This window comes from the organism of the source record quoted next, unplaced genomic scaffold, assembly GCF_019419815.1.
Source record: "Pyrus x bretschneideri cultivar Hongxiangsu unplaced genomic scaffold, Pyrus_bretschneideri_v1 Contig10, whole genome shotgun sequence".
In the NCBI taxonomy this organism is placed as follows: Eukaryota; Viridiplantae; Streptophyta; class Magnoliopsida; order Rosales; family Rosaceae; genus Pyrus; species Pyrus x bretschneideri.
This window is the reverse complement of record NW_025999391.1, coordinates 2,732,255-2,747,606: the sequence shown is the minus strand read 5'-3', so window position 1 is coordinate 2,747,606 and position 15,352 is coordinate 2,732,255. Positions and strand designations below refer to the sequence as shown.

Sequence of the window (15,352 nt, the reverse complement as noted above, 5' to 3'; positions counted from 1 at the left end):
ATGTAAGTTGCTCTATTCTCAATGACATTAATAGTTAGCTATATTGATTAAACATTATGTGAAATATAAGCATATAGTTAAATGAGTGGTTTTTCGTTAAAATGAACAGTACTGAGAGCTTTAACGAAAAATCACATTTTTACACTAAAAAAATCAATCTTGGTACTATTTACTTTACCCTTTATTTTGTTCTTATCGTTAAAACTCAAAGTTTTCAAACCATATTTATTAGTTTTCCTTATAGTTAATGGGTAAATAATGGTTGGGATTGGTCCAATAAAACTAGTTACGTAAGGTTTCGGTGGGATGCATCATATAATTGCAGGAATTATTCTCCAAAATTCAACAAACAAAATAAGAACAACCAACATCCAAACCAGCAATTTTTTAGCATAATAACGTTATCCGTAATTACCAAAATAGAAGGGAAATAAGTTACATGAAGTTGAACGTCTTTGATTCGATTCCTAGCGACCGCAAAACATAGAAATCTACTCTACGAAAGGCATGAGCACGGCTTTGCCAATACATTTGATATTTACTCGCACATTAGGAGATGTACAGAAGAATTACATTATAATTTGGTTCCCTCATCCTCTTAGAACAAGCAAAAGGTGGACGACATTGTAGAGACTTACCAACATCTCATTGAAGAACATGAAGAAAGAGAAGCACCAAGTGAATTGCCACGAAAAGGAAGTTCCAACTCGAGCCTTGCAAACTCATCTTTGAAGCGTTATTGTTATTATCTGTTCGCCAACAAAGAAAAAGATGTCAGTTCGAGTTGATGATAACCACTGTTTGCGTAGATGTCCAACTAAATCATCATAGGCAATTTCAACCCGCTAAAAACGTAATTGCTGACAAAATTTACAGAATGCATATGTCGGAGCTGTGTTTGACTAGTTTCTTTTCTTCTAGTCATCCGGTATCTGTCAATTCATATCAAAATTGAATCTGGTCCCCGACACCGAGAGAGAAATGAAAGATTTCTTTACCACTAATAGCATGTTTAGTTGTTACACGTGAAACAGAGTAAAGCGAGCTTACCTGAACAAATGGAGTGTGTTACCAAGGTTGTAAGAATCTTGGTCTGGTTAGTATAACCAGCATAGGCACAGGTTGTTTGATTGCAACCGGATATGCTGTTGCCAAGTAATAGCTTACTAGTCAGACTTGAATCCTCGCATTGCATCGCAGGGCATACAGTTAAGTTAAAGGTGGATGGCTGGCATTGTAAGCTGTACAGATATGAAAATTGACATAGATTGTTAGAATCCACCAATGGTAAAAGAAAACTGAGTACAACAAAACCAAACCGGTAAGCAATGCACTTACGTCCAATTGTTTGCAGAACTGCATTGGCACTTCACGCAATCGTTGGCAGTAAAGACGTAGGTGTTATTAGAAACCAGTAAAGGGGCGTCAGATGATTCATTGGATACGGAAGACGAACAAGCTGCCAATTAAAATTGCAACATCAGTAAATCTATAACTAAAGCATTGATATTCTGCAAACATTTCAAATACTACGTCAAGGAAGCGTCGGGTGAACTAAGCGATCACCACAGTGAGCAGACTTAGTTTAACTATTAGCACGGTAGCACCTAATCAACGGACAATGGTCTTACAAGCAGCCTGAAGCATGAAATCAGTAATCGACGAGTTTTTTAGGTCAAACTACATGATCAATCTGAAACTTATGTTCGGTAAATGAGAAATGTGGATGATGGAAAGGAAAAAGCCAACTCTTTTCATATTAATTTACCTTGCAAACAAGTATGATAAAGTAAAATAACTTTCCCAAGATATCTCTCGAGTCTACCCCGCTTTTATCTTCTCTGTATCGTTCCAATTTTATCGGATATCCCCAAAGTACCCCTCTCTGTTACCTTTCCACTCTACCAAACAATTCAAGAGATGGAAAGTCCTCCTTCACACTCTCCTATCCCTCGTACCAAACATAGTCAAAGCATCTCTTTGAAATTCTTGAACACATACATAAATAGTATAATATTGCAATTAAAATACGAACCTAAAAACACGACGGTGGATGTTCGATGTTTATTTAGTTTTAAATTAAAAGCACAACTAATGAGGATGACATAAACATTTTAAATAAATCCACCCCCGAGCAACAACTGGCATCTATTTTTTACTCTTTTCCAAAATAATCAAATTCCATCTAACTTCAGAAAATAAATTGAAAGCCTATCCAACTTTCCAAATCTCAACAAAGTCACCATGATAATGATTTAACTTAATTCTAGTTATAATAATCCAAATGGGTGTTCATTTTTAATCTTTAAAATGATTCTCTAGTCCCTAACGACTATTTAATAAACTGATGTCACGTCGTTAATTATTGTCACCAACAAACACACCAACACACAATCAACATTTATATAATTGAAGTATCGAGTATCGCTGCCACCAATAATATGAAGGATAAATCGAAGGTCAATAGCTTTTTTAGACTGCTTTTTCACTAATCTTAAACCCCAAAAATAAAAAAAAAAAATTAATGAAAAAAATTTGAAAACTTTAAATTTTAATGATAAAAATAAAATAAAAGATAAAGTAAATAGTATTATGTTTAACTTTTTAATCTAAAAATATTATTTTTCATTAAAATAAATAGCATCACGGTTTTTCGTTAAAACTCTAACAAAACAAAAGGCAAGTTAATGATTAAGTTAAAGACACAAAAGGTAAAAAGAAGGTGAAAAGCCAAAAAAGACCTTTGAGAGGAACATCGAGGACTTGATTGGCCTGAAGGGTCTTCGGATCCGATATCCCATTGATCCTCAGCAGAGTCTCCTGGGTCGTCCCGTACTCCGTCGCAATCGCCTCCACCGAGCTCCCAGCCGCCACCACGTGTCCGTAATGGACCACCCTCTCACCGTCCACTTCATCGCAACTACAAGGCAGCGGAATCCACAGCTTCTGCCCGATCCGAATCAGACTGGGGTCGGATATCTTATTCACCGCCGCGATTTCCTGGTACGTCACAAGCCTCGAGAACAGAACGGTGGCTATGTGGTCGAGGTTGTCGCCGGACTTGACTATGTACTGGGGCCGCTTGTTGGAGATGCCAGTGCCGTTGCGGCAGAGGCAGGTGAAGGGGATGAGGACCCTTTGTCCGGTGGCGACGGGTAAGGCCGGGTCGGTGGCGATGGGGAAGTTGTTGGCGCCGAGCAGGGTGCGGAAGTGGGTGACGTTGAAGAGGGTTTTGATGGAGTTGAGGGTGGTGGAGTTAGGGGGGATGTAGGCGATGAGGGAGCGGCAGGTGTTGGAGGCGGGGGCAGAGCAGTTGAAGGTGGCGGAGTAGGTAGGTGTGGGGAGAAATGAGAGGAGGGAGAGGGAGAGGAGAAGTGCGAGTGTGAGGGCGGAGAGAGACATTGTTTTGGGTTTTTGACTCGGTTGTGGTGGTGGGTTTAGGATTAAGAGGAGGGTTTAAATAGATAGAAGAGAGGGAAGAATAGTAACAGGTAGTGTGGACTGAACTGCTTGGGAGACAGAGACAGAAAGACAGACAGACAGACACGGAAGAATAGTAGTAATAGAGGTTTATGTGGTGATGGTGGTGTATTCGTGTGTTTATACTTTCTTTTATGTTGGTGCTTTTATACTTTTTTTTTTTTTTTTTTTTTTACAAACGATATCATTTACCTTAAAAAGAGACTTAATCTTATAATAAACTAGCAATATTGTGGTTGGAATTCGTCTTTGACGAGAATCTCCTAAGACCTCTCACTTACAAGTAAAGAGCAATACTGCTAGACCATAGTACTAAATGGTTGGTGTGTTTATACTTAAAACCTAGTTATAAACTTACTTTGTATTACGATCTAGTAGTATTTCTCTTCACTTGTAAGTGAGAGATGTTAGATTCAATTCTCGTCAAAGACGAATTTGAATTACGTTATTATGAAAAACTCATTATGAGGCTTAACTTACTGAAAAAATTTTGACAGCCTCAACATCATATGCATATAGAAATTGTATGGGTAACCCTGTGAAAAATTTATCCATCACATTTTGCTAGGTGAAGGTGCGACTAAAGTTGTGCATCACATATGATACGGCATTTTGCTCCCGGCGGATCAACCAGAAAGAAAATTCACATTTTGACCTGTATTTAGTTGACCGGTTAGTAGCTAGCTTCTCTCCAAGTAATGATTTCCTCATACATCTTATTTTTCTCTTGTAAATATCTTCATTAACCGTCTCGTGATTCTTTTTTACTTTATTCGATACAAATGTACGAGCGTACATAAACAAAAAAAAAAATCTGCGTGGAAAATGGAAATAATTTCCCTTTCGTCAACAAGTATAAGAAGTCAACGCTCTCCCATTCAATGAAAAATGAAAATAATTTCTCATACAAACATTATAAAACATTGTACCAAAAAACATAAGATGACGGAGAATCCATGAAGAAGAGAATCTCCTTTGCCCTCGGTTTAATTGCCAAAGTGGAGATTTCATTTTATGACACTTGGGAATCAAAGGGACGAGAAGGTAAAACACAATAAGAAAGGAGCAAGACCAGAATATAAAAACTAATCTAAAATCCAAGACCAAGGCATCTAATCATCAATTTCACATAAAGGTACATTCATGTTAAGATGCGTACTCAATTAGCGACACAGCACTAGACCAAGATGTTTCAACTAATGACAAGTTTCTACAAAATTTCGAGCAAACCCTGCGGAAATCAAAGCTTCATACATGGTTTGTATTCAAGAAACAACTTGGCATTGAGAAAGTAGTTCGTTTACTTCTTTTATAGAAAAGGCAGCTTCTTATCGGGCATCATAACCAGTTACTCTTATGAAGAGGAAATTGAGTGCAGAACATGCATTGCGTGCTAAAGTAAATCAACTACGAGAGAGAAAAACATATTTTACTTGTCCTCTAGGCGTCGTAGCATAGTCTCAGCAAAGTTTTGTTGCCTGCACACACACACAACTGTTAGACAAATAAGGAATATGGTTGGAATCCTTGTGTAATTGTATATAATATTAGTATTGGAAGAATAAGCCGTCCTACAGCCGTCAAGCCGTCCTAGCTTGTCTCCTAGCCGTCCTAGCTTGTCACTAGCCGTCCTAGCTTGTCATTAGCCGTCCTAGCTTGTCACTAGCCGTCCTAGCTTGTCTCCTAGCCGTCCTAGCTTGTCATTAGCCGTCCTAGCTTGTCACTAGTCGTCCTAGCTTGTCTCCTAGCCGTCCTAGCTTGTCTACTAGCCGTCCTACCTTGTCCTACCTACACATTTGTATCATGTATATATATCCTTGTAATCTTGTAAAGAAAGATAATGAAAAAATAAGCATTCTCTTCCATTTGCATTCTCTTCCATAAGCATTCTCTTCCATTTGCATTCTCTTCCATTTTTCCACATTCATGTATCAATAACAAATATAATTTTTAGCCTACATACCTTTTTCTACATGGTATCAGAGTAGGTTTATAACCCTAGCCCTAATTTTTTTTCGGCAGCTTTCTCTGTCGTTCCCATGGCTGTTCGTGGCCCGTCCCGTCCCTCCTATGCTCGTCCTCCCCTCCACTGCACCTACTGCAATTTTGATTATCATACCCGAGACACCTGCCATAAACTTCATGGCTATCCCGTTGGCCATCCCCTTCATGGCCAACCGTGGCGACCACCGCGCCGTGCCACTGCTTCCAGTTCTTCCTGCAGCCATGCACCTTCCAGTCCTCCCCAGCAGCCACGGTTTTCTGCTTCCCGGCCCCATAATTTCACCCAGGCCCATCACGTGCAAGGCACCCAGGCCCCCGCCTCCTCTTCTACTCCAGCGACCCACCAAGTGCACGGGACCCAGCCCACTTTGCATGACTTGCAGCTTGCCATGCCTGACCTCTCTGCCGAGCAGCACTCCCGTGTTCTAGCTGCTCTACGTGACACCACCACCCCTCCTCAGGCCAATGCCGTGCTCACTACTGATTTTGCCCAAGGTTTGTTACCTGTCACCTCTCGTCATGGTCAATGGATTCTTGACAGTGGTGCTACGGATCATATTACTTCTTCCGCTTCATGTTTGGTTAATCGTTCTCCTTCACATTTGCCGCCTGTTTCTTTGCCCAGTGGTGCTTCCGCTCCCATTACTTTTACCGGCACTCTTCCTTTAAATTCCTCAGTTACTTTGAATGATGTTTTATGTGTCCCTAATTTCCAAGTGGACCTTTTATCGGTTGGTAAACTTACAGATGGATTATCCTGTTCCATAACCTTCTTTCCTTCTTGGTGTGTTTTGCAGGACTTGGTTTCGAAGGCGATGATTGGTGTGGGTAAGCGACGTGGCGATCTGTATTACCTTGTGGCCCTTACCTCTTCTCTCCCCACCCATCAACCTCTCTGCAACATCATTACCATCCCCTCCTCCCTCTGGCATAGGCGTCTTGGTCACCCCTCCTCCACTCGTTTGCAAGCTTTAGCATCTAGCTCTCTTAATTGCACTTTTGATTCTAGTCATATTTGTGATGTTTGTCCGTTGGCAAAACAAACTCGTCAACCTTTTCCTTTGAGTTCAATTTCATCAACTTTCCCTTTTGCTTTAATTCATTGTGATATTTGGGGCCCGAATCGTCAATCTTCTCTTTCTGGTGCTAATTATTTCTTATCCATTGTGGATGATTTTTCTCGCTTTACGTGGGTCTTCCTCATGAAACATAAATCCGACACTCAACAATTAATTAAGGATTTTTTTGCTTATGTCACTACCCAATTCCGCACTACCATCCAATGCATTCGTACTGACAATGGTGGTGAATTTTTATCTCTTCGTAGTTTTTTCTCTGATCATGGGGTGCTTTTACAAACTTCTTGTGTTTATACCCCCCAACAAAATGGCGTTGTTGAAAGAAAACATCGTCATCTTCTTGAAACCGCTCGCGCCCTTCGTTTTCAATCCCATCTTCCTATCAAGTTTTGGGGGGAATGTGTTCTTACCGCTACTTATCTCATCAATCGTCTCCCTACCCGTCTTCTCCATCATAAATCCCCATTTGAGGTTCTCTTTTCGAAAACCCCATCTTATGACCACTTCCGCGTCTTTGGTTGTCTGGCATATGCCACCTCTGTCACTCCCACCACCAAATTTTCCCCTCGGGCTCATCGTTGCATTTTTCTCGGTTATCCTCATGGACAAAAGGCCTATACCCTTTACGATCTCGACAATCACCGCATTTTCACTAGTCGAGACGTCATCTTTCACGAAAGTACTTTCCCTTATGCCGTTTCTCACCCTCCTATCCCATCCTCTTCGCCTACCCTACCCATCCCACCCCCTCTGGACTTTACATATAACCCACCCCTTCCTGCCCCGACGCCTCACCCTCCTCCACCTTCCTCCCCTTCCACGCCTCCCACAGATTCCCTTGCTGCCCCATTACCCGTTCCTCCCCATGCCCCTGCCCTCTCGGCATCCCCTCCTTCCCCCCCCCCCCCCCCCCCCCCCCCCCGCTACTTCCTTACCTTTCACCCTTTTACCCACGGACATCCCTACCCCCCCCCCCACTACCTACCAATCCTCCCCTTCCCCGCACCTCTTCCCGTGCCCATAAACCTCCATCCTATTTAAAAGACTACGTTTGCTCGCAGGTGATTCTGCCATCCCACCCATCTTCGACTTCGCAACCCGGTTCTACACAAGGTACGCGATATCCACTTTGTAATTTTCTCTCTTATCACCGTTACTCTCCCCGGCATTTTTCTTACATTAACTCTGTCAGTCGGACTGTGGAGCCTTCCTCCTTTGCCGAGGCTGCCACTGACCCCAATTGGCAACGTGCTATGACTGAGGAGCTTCAAGCTTTACATGCTAATGGTACTTGGACTTTAACTTCCTTGCTCCCTGGCAAAATTCCCATTGGTTGTAAGTGGGTGTACAAACTCAAGCACAATTTCGACGGCTCTATTGACCGCTACAAAGCTCGTTTGGTTGCTAAAGGCTTCACTCAGGCTGAAGGTATTGATTATCATGACACTTTTTCTCCTACTGCTAAGATGATTACGGTGCGTTGTCTTCTTGCTCTTGCTGCTAGTCAGTCTTGGTCTCTTCATCAGCTTAATGTTAATAATGCTTTCTTACATGGTGACTTACATGAAGAAATCTATATGTCTCCTCCTCCTGGTCTTCGGCGACAGGGGGAGAATCTTGTGTGTCGCCTTCACAAGTCACTTTATGGTCTTAAGCAGGCTTCTCGCCAATGGTTTGCCAAATTCACTAGTGCCATCATTTCTGCCGGTTTTCAACAATCCAAAGCTGACTATTCATTGTTCACTAAAAAGTTTGGTATTTCTTTCACAGCTTTGCTCATTTATGTGGATGATATTGTGATTACAGGCAATGATGCTAGTGCCATTAATTCTCTGAAGTCTTTTCTCCGTGATCATTTTCGGATAAAAGACCTTGGTGATTTAAAATATTTTTTGGGTATTGAGGTTTCTCGTTCCAAACAAGGGATTTATATTTCTCAACGCAAGTATGCATTAGAGATTCTCAAGGACTATGGTTTTTTGGGAGCATGACCCATTGCTTTTCCTATGGATGACACAAAATTATCTGATAAAGGAGAACTTCTCAAGGATCCTAAAAAGTATCGACGATTAGTAGGTCGGTTAATATATCTCCCTATCACTCGGCCGGATATCACCTATTCTGTGCATGTTCTAAGCCGTTTTATGCACGAGCCAAGGATATCTCATATGGATGCTGCGCTTCGTATTGTTCGTTATTTGAAGGCTACTCCAGGTCAAGGTTTATTATTTCGTTCTGACAACCAGACCAAGTTAACTGCGTTTTGTGATTCTGATTGGGCAGGTTGCCCTATCACTCGTCGTTCGACTACTGGGTATTGTGTATTCTTGGGCGGTTCTTTGATTTCTTGGCGGACGAAACGACAGAAAACCGTTTCGCTCTCTTCAGCAGAGGCGGAATATAGGGCCATGGCAGGTGCTTGTTGCGAGATAGTTTGGCTTCGTTTTTTGTTGAAGGATTTGAACATTCCTTTGGATGGTCCTTCCATTTTATTTTGTGATAATCAAGCAGCGTTACATATAGCTGCCAATCCTGTTTTTCATGAACGAACTCGTCACATTGAGATGGATTGTCACTTTATACGAGATAAGATTGTAGATGGCACAATAGAGACCAAGCATGTGGGTACGGCACAACAGTTGGCAGACTTGTTTACCAAACCTCTTGGGAAAGAAAAGTTTTCGGGTATGTTACGCAAGTTGGGAGTTCTTGACATTCACTCTCCAACTTGAGGGGGAGTGTTAGACAAATAAGGAATATGGTTGGAATCCTTGTGTAATTGTATATAATATTAGTATTGGAAGAATAAGCCGTCCTACAGTCGTCAAGCCGTCCTAGCTTGTCTCCTAGCCGTCCTAGATTGTCACTAGCCGTCCTAGCTTGTCACTAGCCGTCCTAGCTTGTCATTAGCCGTCCTAGCTTGTCACTAGCCGTCCTAGCTTGTCTCCTAGCCGTCCTAGCTTGTCATTAGCCGTCCTAGCTTGTCACTAGTCGTCCTAGCTTGTCTCCTAGCCGTCCTAGCTTGTCTACTAGCCGTCCTACCTTGTCCTACCTACACATTTGTATCATGTATATATATCCTTGTAATCTTGTAAAGAAAGATAATGAAAAAATAAGCATTCTCTTCCATTTGCATTCTCTTCCATAAGCATTCTCTTCCATTTGCATTCTCTTCCATTTTTCCACATTCATGTATCAATAACAAATATAATTTTTAGCCTACATACCTTTTTCTACAACAACAACCAATAAGCACCGGGATTGTGAACTGCATGTGTTTTAATCTTTTTCTTTTTTCTTTTTGTTCATTTGCATAATCACTTGGGGAGAAAGAGAGAGAGAGGTAATAGAAGTTTGATTTACCTTCGCTCTCTGTGCTTTGGGCTGGGCCGAGAGTATTTCAGATACCCGTCCCACGGAACCATCTTAAGTCCTGCTCGAACAGAAATTATGTCCCTGACCCTGCATAGAAAGCATCCAAAATAGTGGAGATAAACAAGACCATACCAACCAAGGGTTGGCATGTTGTCACTGATTACAAGTCCAAAAAAGACCATTTACCTCTCTGCAAATTCAATGGCGGTTTCCCCAGGCCTAATGTTTTGGGGCTCCAAATACCACACATCACAAACAACAGCCCATGACGTCATAAGTTGTAGCAGATGCACTGTGAAGGACTGCCTGCAACACAATCATATCATATAACCCTTCTAGTATCACAACAGCCCAACGGCCCCCAACACCTTGGTAAATGTTTCCTAAATTACAGATTTAAGCACAACCAATGGCCAAGTTCTATGGAATGGAATCTAAGTATAATTACTATGTTTAAGCAACATAGAACATTTTAAGCCTTCAAATAGCGTGCAAGGTGAATTAGACACTTTCAAGCAAAGACACAAGTCAAATAAGGAAAATATTTAGAACGTCGAAGGATCGAATTCACTCCTTACTTTTTGCTGTTCCAAAAAGCATCGACGAAAATTTTGTTATACTTGATTGCGACAGGGCAAACTGAGCAGCCAAGCTCAAATGCACCCTAAGCAAAATATAAATTGAAAGTTAGAGTAAATAACAAATACCAAGCAATAAATATAAACTAGTCGTGAATATCAAACAAACTTAAATGAGCAAAATTTAAACTAGAACACAGTTACCTTCTTAAACATAACAGTGTAGTGATTGTTTACACACGTTCCTTCAGGAAATATAAGGAGAGGGTTGTTGTCTGCCCCCAGCACATGGTCCCTTAATCTGAAAAAAAAGGATCTGTACTAGACTACTAGTTCATATAACAATGACATGGACCATGGTGTGAAAAAAAAAAATTACTACTATGGACTTTCGGTTTATACTTACTTCTTAGTTACAATTTCCCGATCCTTTGCCTCTGAACGATTGAACCAAATGCACCCTACGCTCTCCAAAATAGTGCTTTGCAACAATCCTTCACAAGAAGCATAAACGAAGAGAATTCTCATTGGATTCTATTTCTTATTATAGAAAAGACAAATTCGGATTTTTGTAAATCTTGACTGTATTAAAGATTCACTCTTTGTGGAAAGCAACAATAGAACAGTGCTGACATTCAAACGAACCAAGCACCCCTCCTTCAAAACATATAAGAGTCATCAATGATCAATGCACAACAAGAAAACTTATCGAGAGTGTACATTTTCAGTCAACGAAATGGTATCACTATTACATTGATATGCTAACCTCGGCAAACTTCTATTCCATGGTCTTAATAACTTACACATCTATAATGGATCATTATTGTACAAGAACTGCATAAATTGGATAAATCCAAAATGATACATGCGTGCTAATGGTTCATTTTCATGGATAACACATAAAAGTGTGCTTGAAATGTTTTGAACGACCGCCACACTTCCAATAAAGATATAAGCAATAATTTATGATAAGGTTGCAATAATTCAATTCTAAATATCCATGTAAACCTATACTACTCTGATAATTGATTACAAAAATGTAAAAGCTACATTGACACTTACCAACCCATCCAGGATGCTTTTGCATAATTACAGCAAATGCGGTCATTTGTTCTAAGATGATGAAATCAATCATGGAAGTATGATTGGCCACAAAGACCTGCGCAAACCATGAAAGATATCACAAGACAGACATTTAAGAAACAAATAAAAATTGATTATGTAAAAGATGTGAGCTTTAATTGGTCCTCAAAAAAATCATCTTGCAGTCCTGATTTATAAAAACATAAGCGAGAAAATATAAGTGGAGCAGTACAGGATGACATTTCGGAGTGCCGATAACAGCTCCCAAAAAGATGGAAAATACTGGATGAAGTTTTAAAAAGGAATTATGAGACTAAAAAAAATGTACCTGCTTAGGCCGCATGCTGGGCCGTGGTCCGTGGTACTTCACAACCCCAGTCCAAGATGCAACAAAGAAGCTACAAATTAACTCTACCAAGAGCCTCTGAAAGGAAAACAAATGTCACAGCTTAATAACTACATGAAGGCCATTACAGAAAGCAAACAGTGAAATGAAGGAGCATTGAAACATAAATGTAGTTTGTTAACTGTTACACTATACTTGAGATATCCACCCTTGAGATTATGCATACATAATTGCCAGAAAATCCTATGAAGAGTACAATGACCACCTTTCATTACCTTATTACTCCAAATTTTTTGCGGACAGTTCTCAGATAGCTAAAAGGTGTATTAATTGTGCCAGATGATAATTTTCTGATTTAGAAAAGTTAAGTTGAGGGGAGGCTACCCCATCCCACCGCCAGGGCATACCACAAGCCTCTTTGAGGACTTACACAGGTGGTCTCAGCCCCTTTTTTGGTTTGTACAGATCACCCACCAAGAGGGATTGCCGGCAGCGGGATTCAAACCTAGGCCTTGGTCTAGCGAGGAAACGATCCTTACCAACTCAACCGACCCTCGTTGTCCAGAGGATAATCTTTGTATTGTATAGTTTGTGGTTCATTTTATAAGGAGAGGTAGTTGGGGTGGATGTAAGAAGATTGGGTTAGCAGTCAAAGGTTTGTTGGTAGCTGGACAACTTATGCCATCATACATATGTAATAATACATAGAAGAAATGCAGGCCATTGCTTCCATTTTCAAAATTGGAAGGATTACTCATAAATTTTCCAGTCAATGTAGGTGGCATGCCATACATCATTGTTCCAACCAGTGTGAAAGAAGAATAGCGTTCTTTGCAAAGACACATTTCAACTATGTTTGAGCATGCTTAAATAGATTCTATATGCATAAAGCCAACCATACAACTAGAGCAGTCGTTAATAAATTATGCAAATACAAATGTCATTTGACCTCATGCCTAGAGGGGTCCAATATCGTTATCAGAAGATAAGAAAACATGCAATGCTGATTAATAAAAACTGAAACCAAATATTTTGGATAGAAACCAGTCAAAGGAAATGAAATCATAGATAAGAATGTGCACCTCTAAATTCTTTCTCAATTTATCATGGCCCTTCAGCAGGAAGTGCACTGGAATGAAAGATGAAAGGAAAATTATCCATCCGATTGTCAAAACGAGAACCCTGTAGAATTAATTGAGCCGCTTTAAGAGACTAAAGTAGGAATGATATAAGAACCCGTAACCATGGTCCATGGACAGCATAATCATCGAGAATCAGTCAGACTATGCATTGCAATTCCGATACCCACAAACCAGAACATGTAAAGCTATTGCGTGATGCAATGAATGCATGAAACAATTGAAGTTTTTCAACCAAACATAGAAGATTCTAACCTCGCAGGAAACAGAATGAAGTACCGAACCACCACTCCAAAACACCATAAAGGGAACAAATACACATTCCAGTTCCACGGCTCCGGAGGATTGGACTTAAAGCACCTTGTGAACGAGTCCTGTTCATTCGAATTCATGATCATCATACAAATTCATACAGTGCTTGCGTAAAATTCGATAAAATCACAAAGCTTTCAACTCAACAGAAATTGGTGAAAATAAAGCAATCCAGAGCCAATTAATTACTCAACCGGCTAGCTTACAGTTCAAAAAAAAATAAAAAATAAAAAATAAAAAAAAATAAAAAAAAGTTCAATAATTTACACAAAGATTGAGTAAAATTCCACAAAATTGCAAACTTTAGCTAGCTTCCAGTTAAAATTTTCAATACTTCACTTTCTCCCAAAACAATTAGAACCTTATCAGATGATGCATTCCACAATCAAATGAGAAAGAAACTGGAGAGCGAGGACTTACATCGATAATGGCACCAGCAGCCTCGGTTAAGGTAGGAGATATGTCTAGCAAATCACGCCTGAGAAGCAAATTGCGATGAGAAAATTCTCTCAAATTTCCCACAGTTTCTCAGGTACCAAACAGAGAATAACAAGAAAGAGAGAGAGGGACTGCATAAAACATACAGGCGAAGCTTGCCGTGGGGTTCCTGCTGGATGGAGGTGCCGGAAGGAAGGTAATCTTCGAGGTTGGGGCGATCGAGGTCCAATTCGGAGCTTGAGGAGTTGAGCTTCCCGGGATCGCCCATGCTTCTCTGCTTCTCAGCTCCTCCTCACTCTCTCCTTCCTCTTCTTCTTCTCAGATTGGATTGGATTCGTTGAGTTTGTGTTACTGATGTTTTTTATTTTTATTTTTATTTTTGTTGGGTTGTTGACGTAGTTAAGAAACAAGCGTAGCAGGGAGCCTACATGACCCTCACGCAATCCCAAACAGCATTTCTTCTGTTGGCACACGCCTGACGCCTCTTCACTTGTAAAAGTAATATACTAGTAGATTTAATCTATTTTTTCACTTTTGACTTTATATAATATCGTTTATTTAAAATATTGATTTTATAATTATTTTAAAGATTTAAAGAAATAAACAATAAATATGCCCTACACTGAATGCGAATCTTTTACTCTCTTTTTTTTTCAGAATTTTTAATTAACATTTTTATTCGATATTTTTATTTTAACATTCTAATTAGAAAGGTCATATTTGAAAGCTTCATCATTTTAAAGTGCTAGCTTTATATATATATATATATATATATATATATATATATATATATATATTAATTTCTTGTGGTGTTTTAATTTCTAAAAAATTCCAAAATTTTGATAAAATAGTATCCAAATTTTATGCATATTGTTGAAAAATTGGTCTAAATAACTTGTATTAAGCGTAAAAAGTACATAAGCGTGTGTATCATACACTGAAGTTTTAGAAATTGTGCAATTTATCGAATTATTAAGATGTGTATTGAAAAAGGAAATATTTTTGAAAAACACGTATGTACGTGCATAATATGCATATTATACACGAATTTACTAACAATGTTCTAAATACAATCTTATATAAGGAATTTTGGAAAAATTATAAAATAAAAAAAAAAGAAAACTAATGAAAATGGGCTTGAAAACTTTGAATTTTAATGATAAGGACAAAATAAATGGTAAAGTGAATAGTACGAGGATTGACTTTTTAGTGTAAAAATGTGATTTTTAGTTAAAGTGAACAATATTAGGAGCTTTTTGTTAAAGTGAACAATAAAAAATTTAAACATTTTGAAGAATTTGAGTCCATTATTTTTGTTTTTGAATGAGTACTAAAAAATGGATACAAAATGGATACCAAACAAACCCTTAATCACTACAAGAGGTTCGAGCTTTGATAGAGAGGGTTCGAGCGTAGCTCGAGAAATCTTGAGAGGGGTTTCGAGCATTACTCGAGTAGAGATTGATGACTCGAAAGGCTCAGTTACTCCTTAAAGCTTGGATCAAATTGTCAATTTGA

General features: G+C 39.5%; 2 protein-coding genes across 4 annotated transcripts; both read right to left on the bottom strand.

Annotated features, from left to right (window-relative positions):
* Positions 1-370: 370 nt before the first annotated feature.
* On the bottom strand, positions 371-3,568 carry LOC103937260 (lysM domain-containing GPI-anchored protein 2). Its single transcript, XM_018644998.2, has 4 exons — positions 2,742-3,568; positions 1,339-1,459; positions 1,051-1,241; positions 371-749 (listed from the first exon to the last, which is right to left on the bottom strand). The coding sequence occupies exons 1-4, from the start codon at positions 3,400-3,402 to the stop codon at positions 646-648; spliced, it is 1,077 nt and encodes a 358-aa protein (XP_018500514.2). The 5' UTR covers positions 3,403-3,568; the 3' UTR covers positions 371-645.
* A 1,003-nt stretch (positions 3,569-4,571) lies between these two features.
* On the bottom strand, positions 4,572-14,194 carry LOC103962411 (glycerol-3-phosphate acyltransferase 9). 3 transcript variants are annotated; one of them, XM_048565405.1, is made up of 12 exons: positions 13,981-14,194; positions 13,817-13,874; positions 13,340-13,458; positions 13,028-13,127; positions 11,928-12,023; positions 11,579-11,675; positions 10,923-11,010; positions 10,721-10,832; positions 10,517-10,602; positions 10,125-10,244; positions 9,927-10,025; positions 4,572-4,958 (listed from the first exon to the last, which is right to left on the bottom strand). In XM_048565405.1, exons 1-12 carry the CDS (start codon positions 14,100-14,102, stop codon positions 4,910-4,912), a joined length of 1,146 nt encoding a protein of 381 aa, XP_048421362.1. In that variant the 5' UTR covers positions 14,103-14,194; the 3' UTR covers positions 4,572-4,909. The 3 variants fall into 3 exon arrangements, with proteins under 3 accessions (XP_048421362.1, XP_009373385.2, XP_048421370.1); XM_009375110.3 differs by having other exon boundaries at positions 10,721-10,817; positions 13,981-14,193; XM_048565413.1 differs by having other exon boundaries at positions 13,028-13,074; positions 13,981-14,065.
* Between the last annotated feature and the right edge of the window lie 1,158 nt (positions 14,195-15,352).

Bases quoted from the DNA above. Each gene is read 5' to 3' on its own strand.
- LOC103937260 (XM_018644998.2), bottom strand. From the start codon at position 3,402: ATGTCTCTCTCCGCCCTCACACTCGCACTTCTCCTCTCCCTCTCCCTC. The intron at 1,460-2,741 runs GTCTTTTTTGGC...TTTAATTGGCAG, and splicing joins CCTCGATGTTCCTCTCAAAG to CTTGTTCGTCTTCCGTATCC. The intron at 750-1,050 runs GTAAGCTCGCTT...GTTGGCGAACAG, and splicing joins AACACACTCCATTTGTTCAG to ATAATAACAATAACGCTTCA.
- LOC103962411 (XM_048565405.1), bottom strand. From the start codon at position 14,102: ATGGGCGATCCCGGGAAGCTCAACTCCTCAAGCTCCGAATTGGACCTC. The intron at 12,024-13,027 runs GTGCACATTCTT...TTTTCCTTTCAG, and splicing joins AATTGAGAAAGAATTTAGAG to AGGCTCTTGGTAGAGTTAAT. The intron at 10,245-10,516 runs GTAAGGAGTGAA...ATTGTGTTGCAG, and splicing joins GCTTTTTGGAACAGCAAAAA to GCAGTCCTTCACAGTGCATC.